General features: G+C 38.4%; 1 protein-coding gene across 2 annotated transcripts in view; it reads right to left on the bottom strand.

Moving 5' to 3' along the window:
• The window catches only part of lamb2l (laminin, beta 2-like), a 77148-nt gene extending 68395 nt beyond the window's left edge, over nucleotides 1–8753 (bottom strand). The window contains exon 1 of one of the 2 annotated variants that reach the window (XM_067591383.1): nucleotides 8621–8753. In XM_067591383.1, the coding sequence (XP_067447484.1) occupies nucleotides 8621–8709 (89 nt within the window). In that variant the 5' untranslated portion in view covers nucleotides 8710–8753. Of the gene's footprint in view, nucleotides 1–8475; nucleotides 8601–8620 lie in introns of those variants that run through there. The other variant, XM_067591384.1, reaches the window with a different exon arrangement.
• Between the last annotated feature and the right edge of the window lie 7683 nt (nucleotides 8754–16436).

Genomic DNA, 16436 nt, shown 5'->3' with positions numbered 1-16436 from the left:
TCTGTTTGGAAAAAAAAATCTTTTTAGTTTATACCGGGGGTTGGCAACCAGCGTATTAGGTGCATTACTGTCACCTTCTGCTCCGGAGTGTGGACCAGAGATTGAGTCCTACACATTAATCCTGTCTGTCTAATGAACTCAATGAAAACTCTACTGCTCCACCCACTTAGCATGTTCATTAAAGTTTTAACGCTGAGCTCCTGAACTCCAGTCTTCCTAATAGTTCTTCCTTCATATATTATCTTTCTTGATCATACTTAGTACAATCTATGCTTGCTCACATAATAGTCTCCTCAGCCAGCTGGAAAAAATATGTGCCTTTATCGGTATCGGCATCGGCAATCGGCCACTGTGAGTTGGAAATATCAGCATATCGGATATCGGCAAAAAATCCAATATCGTGCATCCCTAGTGTTCACATTCTCAGCTCTGAGGTGATGTGACCTTTGGCCCCTACTGAAGGTGGAGATGAAGAGGCAGACTGGGGCTCAACATGTCACACAGCAACCACAGAAGAGGAAAGTGGAGCTACTGGTGCAAGTGCTAGGCCAGCTGTGTATTCTTTAAGTAGGAATCTAGGTATTTAGTAAAAAAAGACATTATTTGCAGCAAAACAAATGAGAGGAGAAGTGTCAGGCTGTACCTCGTGATCCTAGACCTTGAGCAGTGACTTTGACGCAAACGCACACTCAATCACATCAACAAAAGATAAAGAGAAACCTGCAGAAAGTTCAGTGTCTCCTCTACAAAGCCAAGGAATCTCGTGACTGCAGTCCAAACAATCTCAGGCTCCCATATCCTTGAACACAATAACACGATAAGCCTGACTCTGTGTGTGTGTGCATGTCTGCTTGCATGAGTCTGTGTACACATCAAATGAAGGGCTTCAGACTGAGCTTCCAAACACACTGCCAAAACACTGCAGCTTGAGACGCTGTTGTTAAAGGTATTGTAAAACAAGGCAGGGCTAGAAATAGGATCAGATCATTCTGATGAGCTCATGGAGGAAGTCTGCTTCCCTTACAGAGGCAGGTGACTCAATAAAAACAGCTGCCAGTACCTGCACCGCAGTGAGGGGACATGTGTCATCTATACAACACAAGGCATAAAAAAGAAGGGATGAAAAAAAACTTGTAAGTAAAATGTAAAAAAAGGATGCATGTATCAAAATACCAAACAAAGAGGCATTGCAGCATTTCAGTTCACCTGCAGCAAAGAAGCTACATACAGTACAGTACAGTACAATAAATGCACAAGACTCACTAATTCCACACAACTTCAGTTGGTACACAGCCACTAGTGCCATAAATAAACCTGCAGTGTGCAGCAAACAGCAGGTGAAGTGCACTCAAGTGTCATCGAAGACACGGTGCCTGGTCAAAAACTAACCTTTGATCAACCCGCTAACTGTAAAGTAGCACAGGACCTTGAAGAGATATTGCAGTCATGAAATAGTTTTTAGTGCTGCTCAGTACAACTCTTAATGGTTGCTGAAAAGAAAATTCCACCACTGAATACTGTTGCACTGCTCAACAAATCAGAGCAAAATATGCAAGACGTGAAATGAAATGCGTGTTGTTTGATTGAAATGACCCGACTCAATCACATGAATCTCATTTCTAGTTTTATTGTTTTGTGCAGTCACCAGCACCTTGGAGTGAATTTTTAGCTGTATCTACCTTTACTCCTCATTAGTTAGTGATTTATATGAGCAAGAATGACTTTCAGCAACGCCAAGGGATGAGATGAGAGGGTGTTGCATTCAGCTGTGTCTTTTTTTAATCACTGTACGTGTTGGTGGAGAGAGTAATTATGGCAATAGGTTGGTGCATGCAACACTTTTTTTTTTTTTTCCAGTGAGGTCAAAGGTGGAGTTGTTCCCATTACTCGTCATGTTTTGCAGCTACACTGGATGGTGTCAATAACTTACAACATGTGTGTATTTCTGCCTCTTTTCCCATTAATTTCTCCCTTTATGCTCAGTCTATAGAGGAAGCCCTGGTTCCTTGATCCTGAAAAACTGGCAATAAAAGAGATGTTCAGCCTTTATGATAAATGTTTAAATAGGATTATAAAAATGTAACTTCTTTGTACTCAATAAATTAAATTAGACCTGAAAAGATTAGTCAATTAAGCAGTCATCTGGAAATTAATCAGATCACAATTGTTGAAAAACCTATTTTATAACGCAATTCCTTATGCGCCTATAGTAAAGCTTAGACTTTTGTCTTTTCATCAGTCCTCGCCTTTTTACGATATGCAATACAACATAGCAAAGGGCATTTCCGGCAATCGGCTATGCTAAAAACAAGGCTTATCTAATCTGTTGCAGGCCACATTTTGGCCTTTGTCGTGGCTCAAAAACTGACATCCATAGAAAAGTTTGGTCTCATCTTGAATCAGAGCGTTTGCAGATTAATTCCATACTCAATATGTTACGATCCACTAAAGTTAAGCACGATATGAGATGAATAATATCCCTGTTTTTGTTATGGTCGCCACTAGTAAACCAGTCATTTTCATTTCACAGGCTTAAGGAGACCCAGCATTACAGTAGGCAAGCAGCACTGCATCTGCATGTTTGAGTCGTAAATTACTGTAACACACCCTAAAGCCACAATGAGTGTGTCTCCCCAAATTAGACTGAGTGAAAATTGCACAGCCTTTATAAAATTATATGGCGTTTAACACCTTCCAAGAAAACAATGACCTACTTTTCATCATGAACATACAGAAAGCTTGAAAAGCTAGGAAAACAGCTCACGCCTTGTATTAAAACTTTTCAGTGAAGTTGTAATGACTTTAGCCCCAGCATCTATGTACTCCAATAGATTTCTCACACAGATACCAACTAATATCATAAGAGCCCAAGGTAAACCATTAACTGTCTGCCAGTCCACATCTGCTTAATTTGACAGAGACAGACCACCCAACACAACATCTTCAACTCAAGGGACTTAGTTTAACCATAGTGTCAAACAAGAAAACAGCTTCCCTTCAAACAACTTAACCTAATCTCCTACATAAATAATCAGATCATTGTCTGTGGAGCCAAAGGAAATCTCATAATACTGTCTGGATAACTACTTGAATGTCTGCTGGTATCTTTCAGTGCGGTAAAAGAAAGATTACCATCAAAGATAATTCTCTATTTCAGCATTGTAGAGAGAGAGTTAAATCTCCTGCTTGAGATGAACTGCAGACTTTCACTGCTATTGACCCAGACTTTAGCCTTAGTTCCACACACACATCTGAAAGTATGCATATGCATTCATACTCATACACAAGCAAAGACGTTTGTTTTATACCTGTGTAATGCCCTTCTATTCAATGCAACAACAATACTCAGTATGAGATCCATTCTTACTCCAGCTACGTGTCCAGTGATTTATCACAGAAATTAATATTTAACTTAACTCAGTGGGACACACCTGCAAGGCCAACAAAAAGCTCATGCAAGGGCATGACCAGACAGTAGCCAGCGAGGAGCCTTTGACATGATTATATTCACTGCAGACACATCAACCAACACAATCACCACATTCATGTTTGGACTAGACAGTCGCAGAGACAGTAGGTGAGAGGTGGAGGTGAAAAGGGGTACTCAGGTACTCTACCAGGCAGAGCTTCAGGGAAATCATTTCACAAAATAATTGTATGTGGCAGCTCGCCACCCAGATCAACAAATACACACCAAATAAATTAATCACAAAGCTGCAAACATTCAAAAGCTTTATGCTTAAAAACCATAACAATGCAGGGGGGGTGAAAACTTGCTGCCACAATGTACATACACATATATATGTCATATGACATATATATATATATGTATGTATGTCATCGTCCTCTCATTCCCACATTTACTGCACACCTCACATAGACATAGTCGGCTCTTGCTAGCCAACGTGATACAGAATTCAAGTGAGAAAGGCAACTACCAAAACAAAGTTAGCTCTTGCGGGTAGTGAGACATGAACTGTGTCCCAGACCATCAACAGGCAGCACAGGGTTAAGAGTTATGAGTTAAGAGTACAGCAGTTTACTAGGTGTGTTATATTAGTCACTCAGACGACTGCAGTGTATACAGGCAGGGCTTCATTCATAAAAAAACTATGTCAGTGGAGATGCGAAGTGGGAGGGGGCGCTGGTTCCAGAAGTACTTCCCATTTCAAATATTTCTTTAAATGATCTCCTCAATATTATTTAACATAGAAGCTAAGGACTCTCCCAGATAATGTAACCATCCCATTGCCACCAGTTTTAATTGTTTCAACTTTGTTTCTGAGAAATTTTGTCTGTGATTTCAGCATAACAGACGCCTAAGAATACTACAGTACCCATGAGCCTCAGCTGCTGTTGCTATAGAGAAGAAGCCATGAGAACAAATCAGAGCTAATGAACTCAAAATGCTTTGTTGCTGGAGTTGTAAACAGTAGCCATAGTTTCTGAATTCCTTCAAAAGTGACCCAGAAATGAAAAGTGAACTGAGTCACTCTGTAGACTGTGAATAAGTTTTCTCAACAATGTAATCTTTAGCTTTAGCCTACCATTAGCAATGCACATGACTGAATTTTAAGCTTGATGATTGGCTGTTTCTTGCTGAAATGCACCTTTGGAATTGTAGTTAACTTCTTCCCCCACATTTTTATGTACAGTCTTGTTCCTTTGATCTTTTACGAAACAACCAGATATTTTCGAACACAGTTGTTCATCTTTTGTACTGATGATTTGACTGGGAAAGTTTCATGCCGATCCAAGCCATAGAAATGCTCAAACTGTGAGTAACATAACATTGTCTATGGGAAAAATGAATGAGATGTTTACTCCCTGAATCAGGGGCGCCCGTAATAGCTCTTTCCACATCGCATCTCTATATACAAGATATTTTAGTATTATATAACCACTGTGGGGGATCATGAAAAGACATTTTTTCTCTAAAGTATTACATGCTTTTCCCATCCAACACCATCAGTCTGCACCTCTATCAACTGTAACCAGTTAGCTCACTCAAACTCTAACCTAATCAATGATCACAGAGCCTGATAAATGTTTGCACTATTCCTCATTAAACAGCCATAAACACACAGTAGCAGTGTGTGCTGTCTTAACTCAAAATAGGAGTTTCTTTCTCACCAGTTTCTGTGCAAAACTATCCACCACCCTTTTAAAATCCAGGGCTCTGACCAGATCACTAGCTACTAATAGCTAATTCTGCACTCTGAGCTAAAAGGGAGGTTTACTTCTTGGAATATTCAACATTTTCCACCTATTAGTGTCTTATTATCTGTAGTTAATGGCACAAAAACAAATCCTCCTGTTAATCTCCAAATCAGTTCCCAGTGATTCTGTTTTTATTTTCTACTCCCCATGTGCACGTCTCATGTTGACGTCACCCTGTCCACAGCTTACATCGGCTGGCTTATTCTTTCTATTATTCACTGTATGCTATGAATTCACCTCAATAACATTTAATTAACTCACATTTATGCAAATAAAAAATGCTGTTTAGGTCAATTCCTTCACGTCATGAGTTAACATCCAGCAAACTGAACTAAGACGTATTTTATTTCATCAAGCTGAATATGAAGTCTTCATGCTTGATGAATTAGCTATATGGGGGTGATGTTGCCAGCCTTGACAGGTTTGATATTGATGCTAACACATCACGGCATGACAGTCTTGAATGTATCTGGTTACTGCTGTTAAACAAGGACATGAGGGTTGCCTCAGGTCAAACCGCGAACTCTCTTTACTTTGGACAATTTGCACTTGAAACTACTAAAGCAGATAGGGCCTACGTCACAAGTCATCTGAAAAGCAGGGGGGATATCAGTGCTTGGAGAAGTTTCCTGTCTTTATAAAAGATAGAAGGCTGGATATTCTGGCGTCTTTTTCAGTAACACATATAAGGAAATTGTATTTCCTGTTATTGATGAGACAATCTGCAATGATTTGCACGCCATCAGCCATTTCCAGTGTAAATTTCCTCTGTTTGAGTGTGTGTGTGTGCGTGTGTGTGTGTATGTGCAGGGGAGGGTAAAAGACCCACCACAGAGGCAGCAATTTGTGTTACATCCTGAGTGGTAATTGGCAGTGATTGCAGTTCATCACACTGGCAGACAGACATTAAAAAGAGAAAAGATTATTGTGTGGAGAGACAAATGATTCATTGTTTTTCTCTGGAAGCCAGAAATGTTCTGACACATGCTTTCTTGATCCTAAGTGTTTGTGTTTACTCATCTACACAAAATATAACACGTGGGAAAGCCACAGAGAGAGATATTTTAAATAAATTATGGCATACTGCATTTTTTGAAAGAATATTTCCCCAGTGTCACAAACAAAAAGGTCTTAGTTCACTGAACAAATGTCTTGATTTGTCCACTATATTTACTATCACAGAGGACTTAAGAAACCAGAAATTATTCACATTGAGAAGCTGGAATCAGAGACTTTGAAAATTTTCTTCTTAAAAATGACATAAAATGAGTAATTGGTTATCAAAATAGTATGTGATTAATTCAGTAGTTGGCAACTAATCAATTAATTGACGAACTGTTGCACCTCTGTTGAAAGGATAAATTTGGGCATTTTCACTTTTTATACACATAATAATTAATAAATGAAACAAAAGATAATCAAGTCTATATATGTCCTTATGATGAAAAAAATCATGAGTTGCAGACACTCTTTGTCTGTGTTAATTTAGCTTAATGATTGGCAGGAAACATAACTTCCAGACGGGAAGTTATGTTTCCTGCCAAGAAGAGACAGACATGAAAAAGAGGAGTAGCAGTAATCAGTCTCTCTTGACAGCAGGCAGCAAACAAGGGGTTGATTTATATCAGGGGATGTGATTATGAACACAGACACATACCAAACATACATAACCAACTAGTCCCCCACCCCCTTTCAAACGTGTAGGAGAACCTATGGTGGCTGCGAAACTCATGAAAAATGCAAAGGCCCTCTCTACGGCCAGTGTTTGGTTTGTCCTTTCTGGGCTACTGGAGAAACATGGCGGTGCAACATGGTGGGCTCTGTGGAAGAGGACCCGCTCCCTATGCAGATATAAAGGGCTCATTCTTAGGTAACAAAAACACAAGGAATGTTATTTCCAGGTGATGACACACTAATTAAAACATACTTATGAATATTACGTTCCATTCTACCAAGTCTGTTCCACTGGATGCCACTAAATTCTACACACTGCAACTTTAGATTACTTTTTACAACTGAATTCTTCTGTTTAAACAATATAGCATCTGAGACCTGCCAAATACAGCACCAAACTTTGTCAAAACCAATCTAGAGTCAATCGAAAAATAGTCAAGGAAAAGCAGCCACCAACCACACAGCCAGTTCTAAAATTTGGGGTCTTGAGTGACTCGTGGATCCTCTTAACCCTTCAGGTTAGAGTTGATCTCAGCAGTAGAACGAGGGGCCAGGTCCTTGAGCTAATTAAAGCTAGACTAAGCCTACAAGGGCCATGGGAACCTGTGCCACCAAAAACAAACATGTCTAAATACCTCAACATAGAGCTGGTAAAAAAGAAATAAATGACAGTTTGACATTCATGATTTTAAAGGAAGAGAAGAAGAACAGAAGAAAACAGAGAACATGCTTTTCAAGGTCATAATGAGATATTTCCTGGAACCTAGTGTGAGCTCTGGGGGAAATAAGTGTGGAAACAAATGCTCTGTTCTGCACCTGCATAAAAAATTTGAATATCATCCATTTCAGTTCAGATGGTGAATCTGAGCTCTGCTCTCCATTAAACTGTGCTGCCGGATAATCTGGTAGGAATGTGTGCAACAGTGTCAGAAAACTGCCTCCCAGCCACAAATGACCCACTGGTGTCAGTGAACGAGCAGGCACACACACACACACACACACACACACACACACACACACACACTGCAAGTCATCAAGTATCTCACCCGTGAAATTTTTCAACTTCTAACCTCAATCTGTACGATGAGTCTGAGACAACTTTTGGTTGCTCTATATTTCATTTTCATTTTCTTTCTTAATAAGCTGCACTTGTTGCCTCAGGCTCACAAATTAAAAAAAAAAAAAAAAAAAAGTTAAAAAAACCACATACCAAGTCTTATACTAGCACTTTTTATGAGGACAATATAGGCTATTTTCAGGGTTATATTAACTGACTGGCTAAACCTGCAGTACATTAATAATGCTACTGTTTATTTTTATTGTTGTTTTTTCCGATGATATAACCATCTCATTACTGCGTCTGAGGCAACACGGTGGGCAAAACTGTGGTGTTTGTTTACTCACCAACACTTTCTTTGGATTTAAAACAAAGTGATCCACTACATCAACGTGACAGCAAGCTAACCCAAAAAATAAAGTAGCCGAGCATTACAACGCCACAAAGTACGCTAAAGTTACATAAAAGTATAGCAATATAACAGTAGTACGGGAAATATAGCTTAAAGATTCATGTAAACTCACTGTTCAGTAAAGCCAGCAGCAGATACCCACTGCCCCTGTGGGATTAGAATGGTAACAAACTGGTGATTTTTCGTTATTGGGTTTCGTTTTACTGAGGTGTGGTCCTGACATAAGTGTTAGCAAAGACGGAAGATGTAGCGCTCACCTGCTCGGTAGTTTTCGCCGGCTCCTCTCTCTCTCTCTCTCTCTCTCTCTCTCTCTCTCTCTCTCTCTCTCTCTCTCTCTCTCTCTCATACACACACACACACACACACACACGCCGTCCCGCAGCGGCTGCACCGCCTATATGAGCTCGGTCTACAGAGGTACAGTAGCGGCAGTAGAGGAGGTGGAGCCACAAGTGTCACCGGGAGAAGTTCACTGTACCCAGGAAAACTGACGCAGGTAGGTCCCATCAATCCACAGAGCTGGACCCCACCCTGTCAGGCCAAGCCCACTGCTCTGGCTAAAGATTACTCACAAATTCCCCACAGTTGAAGAATGTTGATTTTGCTCTGGACTGTTCTCTGTCAAAACGGCGAATGAAGATTTCATCCTTCCCAGTAAACTTAAAGGATGGGTTCATAATTTTTCACGTCTGTCTAACAATAGTCAGGTGCCCATATGAACACTGAAATAGGTTTTTCTTATCAGAATCATTCCTCCTGTTCATACTACCCATTAGAAGATCCCTTCATAATGTACTTGCAATGTAAGTGATGGGGGCCAAAATCTGCAAACCTTCTTTTGTGCAAAAATGTATTTTAAAATTTATCTGAAACTAATATGAGGCTTCAGCCGTCCAAATGAGTCACATCAAGTAGATATCTTTCAACGTTAGTCTTTTTAGTGCCAAAGTCCTTCTCTTTGTTACTATACTTCCACCACAGCTCAACAAGGAAACACAAAGGGGGAATTAGATGCTAAAAAGACTGTAAATGTGGCAGATATCCACTTGCTGTGACTAACTCAGACTGCTGAAGACACATATAAGCTTCAGATCAATTTTTAAATGCATTTTTGCACAAAATGACTGTGTGGACACACTGTAGATTTTGGCCCCCATCACTTACATTGAAAGCACATTTGAAGGGATTCTTTTTAATAGCCAGTATGAACAGGAGGAATGATTACAGCAAGGAAAACCTCTTACACTGTTTATAAGTTTGTTGTTTTAAGACAAACTTGAAAAATTGTGAACCTTTCCTTTAAATACATTTGAATCTGATAAATATTTAGTAAAAGGACAACTGGAGGCCACAGTCCTCTTACATGCATGGGCATTTTTTATTGAATCTGTCTCCCCAGACAGAATTATAGTAGGTTTCCCACACATACTGCCTAACCTTTCAATTCCCTTGACACTTGCACTTGATATCAATGTGATTCACACAGTACAGACCATGTCCATATTAAACGCACTAGTGGGCCACAGTGGACTGGGGTCACACACCCTTTGCTCCCCATCAGAATTGGTTGACCTTTCACTAGATCTACATAGGGTTCATGTATAGCACCAGTCAAGTCAAATTTGGACACACCTTCCGATTCACTTGAAAGAGAAAGTGTGTCACCTGGATTCATCATTAAAGTTACAAAATGCTTAGAGGTCAGATTACAACACAAAATAATTTTATTTATTCTCCATGACAACTGAGCAAACCTCTTCTGCTGAGGAAGAACATGACATGCAAAGCTTGGGAAAAGCTAGCAAGTGGAACTTGAGTCAAGTTTTTTTTTTTGTCAAAACCCAATTTTGAAAGTGCAACAGATTGTGCTTGGTTTAATAAATAGATTTGAAAAAGCTAAAGTCACTGATATAGTCATATATGTTCTATTATCCAACAGAGTGTAGGAATTGGTCAAGGCCCAACAGAACAAAACAGAAGTTCTGCCATAACTGCAATCAATTAATTGCATTTATGTACAACTGTAACCTTATCTCATATTTCTAAAGGGTTTTTGTTTAGTTTTAGGTCTTATGTTTAAGTCTTTTAATATGGGTATATATTGAAATTAAGTTGAAAATTTATCTTAATGTGAAATTTCATCTTTTGAGGCCCTAATTGTCTAGGGCCCTTTGATTTTCTGTAATCCAGCCATCATATCACATCTGCATGTGGACACAGCATGGGTTGTATTCTTCCTGTCCGTAATCACGCCATCTGATTGTTTGCGGTTTTTGATGTGCATGTAACTTCTTCTGATCAATGTTATTCCTCTCTTTATGAATATGGCAGTATAGAATATGTAGTAGTAGTGAGAGAATAGCAGAGAGAAATGGAAATCTATTTTGCTTTCATAGCATGCAGTCTTGTCTTAGTTCATGAGGGGAAGATATTGGGATAGCTCATCACGGACTGGATTTGTACCATGGGAATTATCAAAAGATGATGACAATCTCCATCACCAAGCTCATTATATGGTGCCAGCCAAGTCAGCTGATACATATCACATATCCCCAACCAGCAGTTGCCTAATACAAGGATAGTCTCCTTTGTAGGGGGCTGATATGTGTGTGTGTGCGTGTATGTGTGTTAGGGTCTGATGTGATCTTTGGACATTTGACCAATATAGTAAGCTGCTAATGAAATGGATGTTTCGCAGTGTCCATGTTGTCTGGAGACAGAAATGGGGTGAAAAGAGAGACACCGGGAATAGTAATGTGTTTACGCTGAATTTAACTGAACTGAGTGAGAGGGTAAAAAGAGAGACAAAAAGTCACTGTAAAATCTACTGTCATGAGTCAGCACTGTTATGGAATTTTCCATCTTTAGGAGTCACAGGTTGGAGTGACATTGGGTCAAGATGACACCCTGAGGTCACGCCGTAATTCTTAATCTCTCCTCGAGACGTCAGTTGTCTGTGATGTTTTGGTGAAAGCAGAAACCTCTCTGATAAAGAGTATATCAGCATTGCCATGGTAAGCCAAGGCCAGAGAGGACCCTTCTAGACAACACAGATAGGTGGAATGTGTAGCCAAAATGTGTTGATAATGACTTGAGGCTCAATGCAATTTGATTTAAGATGTCACGGGTAAAGTGTAGTCCTTTGTTTAGAAACTAGTGAACCAATTAGACTAATTTTTCATATAGTAGGCCAATCTGCTTGGGTTAAAGACTAACACTCAGACTGTCAGAGGGCAGAACGGGAAGAGACAGCATCCAAGTTACACCAACTTGGATGTTCGCTGTTTACAGTTCTCCTTGATCAAGTAACTTCAATAAATATTCTCAGCATTAAGACATCATCATCATTCTCTCCACTGAAGTGTTGACCATTGCTCAGAAATATCCACAACAAGCACATGTTGTGCAAATTTAAGCCTAGGAATGGCTGGAATCCATAATAATCAACAATTTTTGTGTAGCCATATTCTCCTGTTATACAAACATGGAAGTAAACAGCAAGTACAAAAACTGCAAACATGATACAGCAAGTTGTTATCGAATGCAGACCCATTAAACAGTATTGTCTTGTATATGCAAGCACCAAAGAAATGCAGTGAAAAACAAAAACAGGATGAGATGAGCAGCAGCACAGCAAAAGAGAGACAAAGAGTGAATAGATAAACTGAAAACTGATGGGGGGAAACGAAAGAAATTAAGAAACTTTGACAGAACAGCTAAGAAAGAGAGACACATGACAAAGACAAGGAAAGAGAGAGAAGTGAGAATGCTGAATGGTTGGAAGGGGAGGCTGTAATTTGCTCAGAGCTATACTCTTTGGACAGGGAAACATCTGGAGGCGGTGTTTTATCTGATTGCTACATACACTCAGAAAGTGAAAATGAACAGTTGAAAACCATGTTCACCCTCTTCTTTTCATTCTACATGTGCTTTTGTGTCCAAGTAATTTTCCTGGCTCTTTGCACAAATTACCCACCATAGGTATGAGAGGAACATCAACCATCAGAAATGCAAAAATATTTTATTCTGTTGGGGAAAGGTAAACTTTTTTTTTTTTAAATTGAGTGCTGTATTGTGGTTTAAAATGTTTTTGTTAAATGGTCTCATTTGCCTCAATTATTTTCTGCTTGACAAGCTGCCAGCTGGCTGAATTATGTGACCTAATGTTTATGCATCAATATCACTAATCAATATTTCTAATGCAGCATTAGCTTTAGATTCCTAATGTAAAGGCTTATTTTATTGATGCTGATTTGAGGTCAACATGTCTGCAGAGTGAGTGACTGACTGAAAGATCAAACTGAAGGACCACCACAGTATTTTGTTGTACCACAGACATTCAAAATAACAGCCTTCATAACGTCCTTTTTCAATGGCCACAGGGCCACAAAAAAGCTCTTTGCATTTACACATAATGATCAAGGTCTGCCCTCTAGTGAGGAAACAGATCAACCCCCACATCACTCCATGTGGAGACTGCAACCGAGATGCATCTTCACAACCAGGTGATGTTGCTTCAGCTCAGCCTGGTCCCCTGAGATTCAGTGAAATTAACTGATGAGATAATATTTTAAGATAAAGAAATGAAAATATGCATATTGTTTACAAAAAAAGCAAAAGGAATACATTTCCCCACCACTAGAAGATTAAATGAAGGCATTAGATGGATTGCTGAAAAACAGCAAGGCTGTTGTAATTGGGTGTAAACATTTGAATTATTCTCCAGCAGACAGGGTTTAGTCTCTACAGTAACTCATACCAAAAAGAGAGAATAGTATAAGAGAAGTTCAAATACATATATAGCTGAGGCTTTTACCTGCTTTCACTAACAAATCCACACTGTTGTGTTTACACACCTTTAACTGTCCAAAAATGCTATTTGTTTTAAAATTTAAATAATTTAAAAGTTATGTTAATTAAACAGGAATGAAAATAGTCAATGGTCAGTGGGTTGGTAATTTTATATTGATTTTACAATGAATGAATGTGAAAAAAAAGGTGAACCGCTGAACAGACAAAAAAAAGAGAGAAAGTTTTTTATATAGGTGTTTGGTTTATGTCCCAGCCTAAAGGAGAGTCTAATTATAAACTGGTATTATGCACACACAGAAGGAGGTTGGGGTGATTTCCACTCTTTGACTATCAGTCTCTGGCTAATCATAAGTACCATCTGGATCCAACTAGCGTCATGGGTAACCAAGGATTTGAGGGGAGATGGATCACCTAACACATAGTCTGCTTGAGTTTGGGTATTGTGTATGTATAATCCTCTGGACACAATCAGGAATTGTTAAACAGAACTACTGCATTCATTAAGCCTGCAGTCATTGATTACTTTGCCACTTGGGGGCAGTGCAACAAGCCGTAATCACAGCACAGCTTTAGCTATTAAACTATATTCACATGCTAGTGGCCTCTTGGTGCTGGACGGGTAGTGTACAGTGGATTGATCTGAGCTATTTCCTGAACACAGCTGCCTTCTGCACCTGGAACAACACCGATGAGAGCGGTGAGAGTGAACCAAAACAGTCAAGATGTGGATCATAAAACAGAAAGAATGAGCTGAAAGATATTAAAAACCTCCTTAGAGCTGAGGGAGTATGACAGAGTCTGGTGATAATTATCTCTGTTTTTATCATTACAGACAACTCCTCTCACATTCTCATTGTCATTGATATGTTGTGTATATAGTAATATTGATTAGATCAGCTTTAAAATTGGAACCACTGAGTGTTAGGGTGGTTTAAAAGCCATGTAATTTGTCATTTGGTCTATGGAAGTAGAAATGCACATGATACAAATGGATGATAAACATACATTAAACAGGATAAAATTTATTATGCCTTTATTGTGAGGTTCTAACTAATTAATTAATTAATTTTATTCAATCTCTAATGATTCATTTTAAGTTCTCATTGCTGTGGTATTTTTGCACTGTCATCACCTGTCAGTATGTCCTTCCAATGTCTTCCTCCTTGGATTTTCTGTTCATGATGCCTGAGGCTCTGTAAAGTAGCAGTGTTTCCCATGTGGCTGGTCACAGTGGGTATCACTGCTCTGGCATTTTTATTTTAAACAAGTCAGAAAATGATCTAGTAGTGGGGTCTATTTACTGCACACACAAGTGCCTCTACAAAATATGAAAAGGTACATCGATTTAATGCAGTTCTCATAGATTGTAGTCCCATATTTTGGTTTGTGTTGTTTTCATTCTTTGCCTTCACTGAAATAACAGCAATAAAGTTTAATCATAAAAAAGCTGGATTTGCACTATGGTTCATTGTTAGAAATTAGGGCTTTGGTACAGGCAGCTGTGCAGTAAAAAGCCTCATAAAGCAGAGCCAGATGAAATATCATTAATGCAAAGCTTCAGTACAGGTAATTACAATACATAGATGCCTTGAACTGTATGTGGTCATCTACACAAGAGTATGAAAGAAACACTGGGAGCAATTACCACACCATTTTATATTGCACAGTACAACACTTCATTTGTTCTGCAAAAGGCCGTCATTCAATCAAAACTCATGTCAAAAGTAAGTAAATTTATCAGTTTGATGACATGTCATCACTGCCACCAAAATGACATGTCCCTTTACCATCCCTTTATCATTGCTCAAGCCAAGACAGTCAAATGTTTAAGAAACTGTGTCATGATGACAGAAGACACTGAAATACTGTTTCTTTATGGCATTTCTCATTGATACTTATAGTATATGTCCTACTAATATATGGTAACCTAATAAAAGAGGTTTTTGGAGAGTGTAATCAGGTATGAAAATGACTGCGTGGTTTGTGAACCTCCCTGTATCATCAAAATCAAAGTTGCATTTGGTTCAGACTGCAATGAAAATCATCGGTCAGAAGGATCATCATAATCTTCATTCTCTCTTTGACCAGTGTGTACTTAAACAGGTAAAGATCCTCTGTGATCCATCCTATATTCTGCACCTCAGCAGTGTAAATTGAACCGGTTTAAGAACTCCTTTGTACTGTAGTACAAAACCACAAACTGATTGATGCCCCTCACTGTGTCTTTTTCTGAGTTTGTATTTTTGTATTATTTATATTGCATTTTTGTGTCTTCTGTTTGCTGGTGTTAGCTGCCCATATTAAAGTATATATCTATCTATCTTAAGTCAAACATGCTGAGGAGTTGCACCTGTGAATTAAATTTGACAAAATTTGCATTGAAATTTGAGGATGAACATGAATTTAAAGATGTATCTTTTATCATTTTTCTTAATGACAATACCAGATGACTGAAAGCTATAAAACATTTATATTTGAAAGGTTCTGACAGTTGGCTTTAATGATTTGCACATTGAATTTGTTGATGAACATGTCAATAATAAATTTCATTGGAAAAGCAGTTTATGCCATTTTGATCAAAGAGGCTAACTAAAGATATTTGTACTTATATGACTTCTGCATAAAAACAAGAAGAAATGTGTGAACTGTTGAGAGAAAAATGATCTAGATTTGAGAATTGCACACAGTGTTTTAAGAATCATGATCTTCATTCGACAATATTGTGCCAAAGCAATGACAAACTGTATACTTTGTATTGTTACAACCATAAACTATTACAGAGTAAAATGAATCATAGGTACTATTTATCTAAAAACTATTTATTTACAATTTATCAACTTAGAGATGCTATCAGTTAAAGATGATTTCAGGACTAATATGCCTCCTTTGCAATCAAAAATCCATTGTCACCTACTGTATATCCGCATATTTTTTGAGTGCCCCAATGTTAATTACTTTAGTGTCACATGAACAATAAATTAGTTATATTATTATATTGGGATTCAGTATCAGATTGGGAAAATTTGTTTTTTTTTCCTTTTCTTTTTTTCCCTCAAGATTTTCTTCTCATTTGATTATATTTTTCTTCATATATTGCATTTATATGTCAGTCAGTTGTGCCATTCTGCGTGAATGCTGTGAAAAACCAATAAAAAAAAAAATTGATCACACGCACAAAGAAAATGCTCCTGTTGAGATTTAAGCGACCAATCTAAATAGACTTCACATACCTTTTATATACATATACACAATATAAGCAAA

This window comes from Thunnus thynnus, chromosome 6, assembly GCF_963924715.1.
Source record: "Thunnus thynnus chromosome 6, fThuThy2.1, whole genome shotgun sequence".
NCBI classification, from domain to species: Eukaryota; Metazoa; Chordata; class Actinopteri; order Scombriformes; family Scombridae; genus Thunnus; species Thunnus thynnus.
Note: the sequence above shows the minus strand (reverse complement) of the source record. Positions and strands in the feature narration are given on the sequence as shown.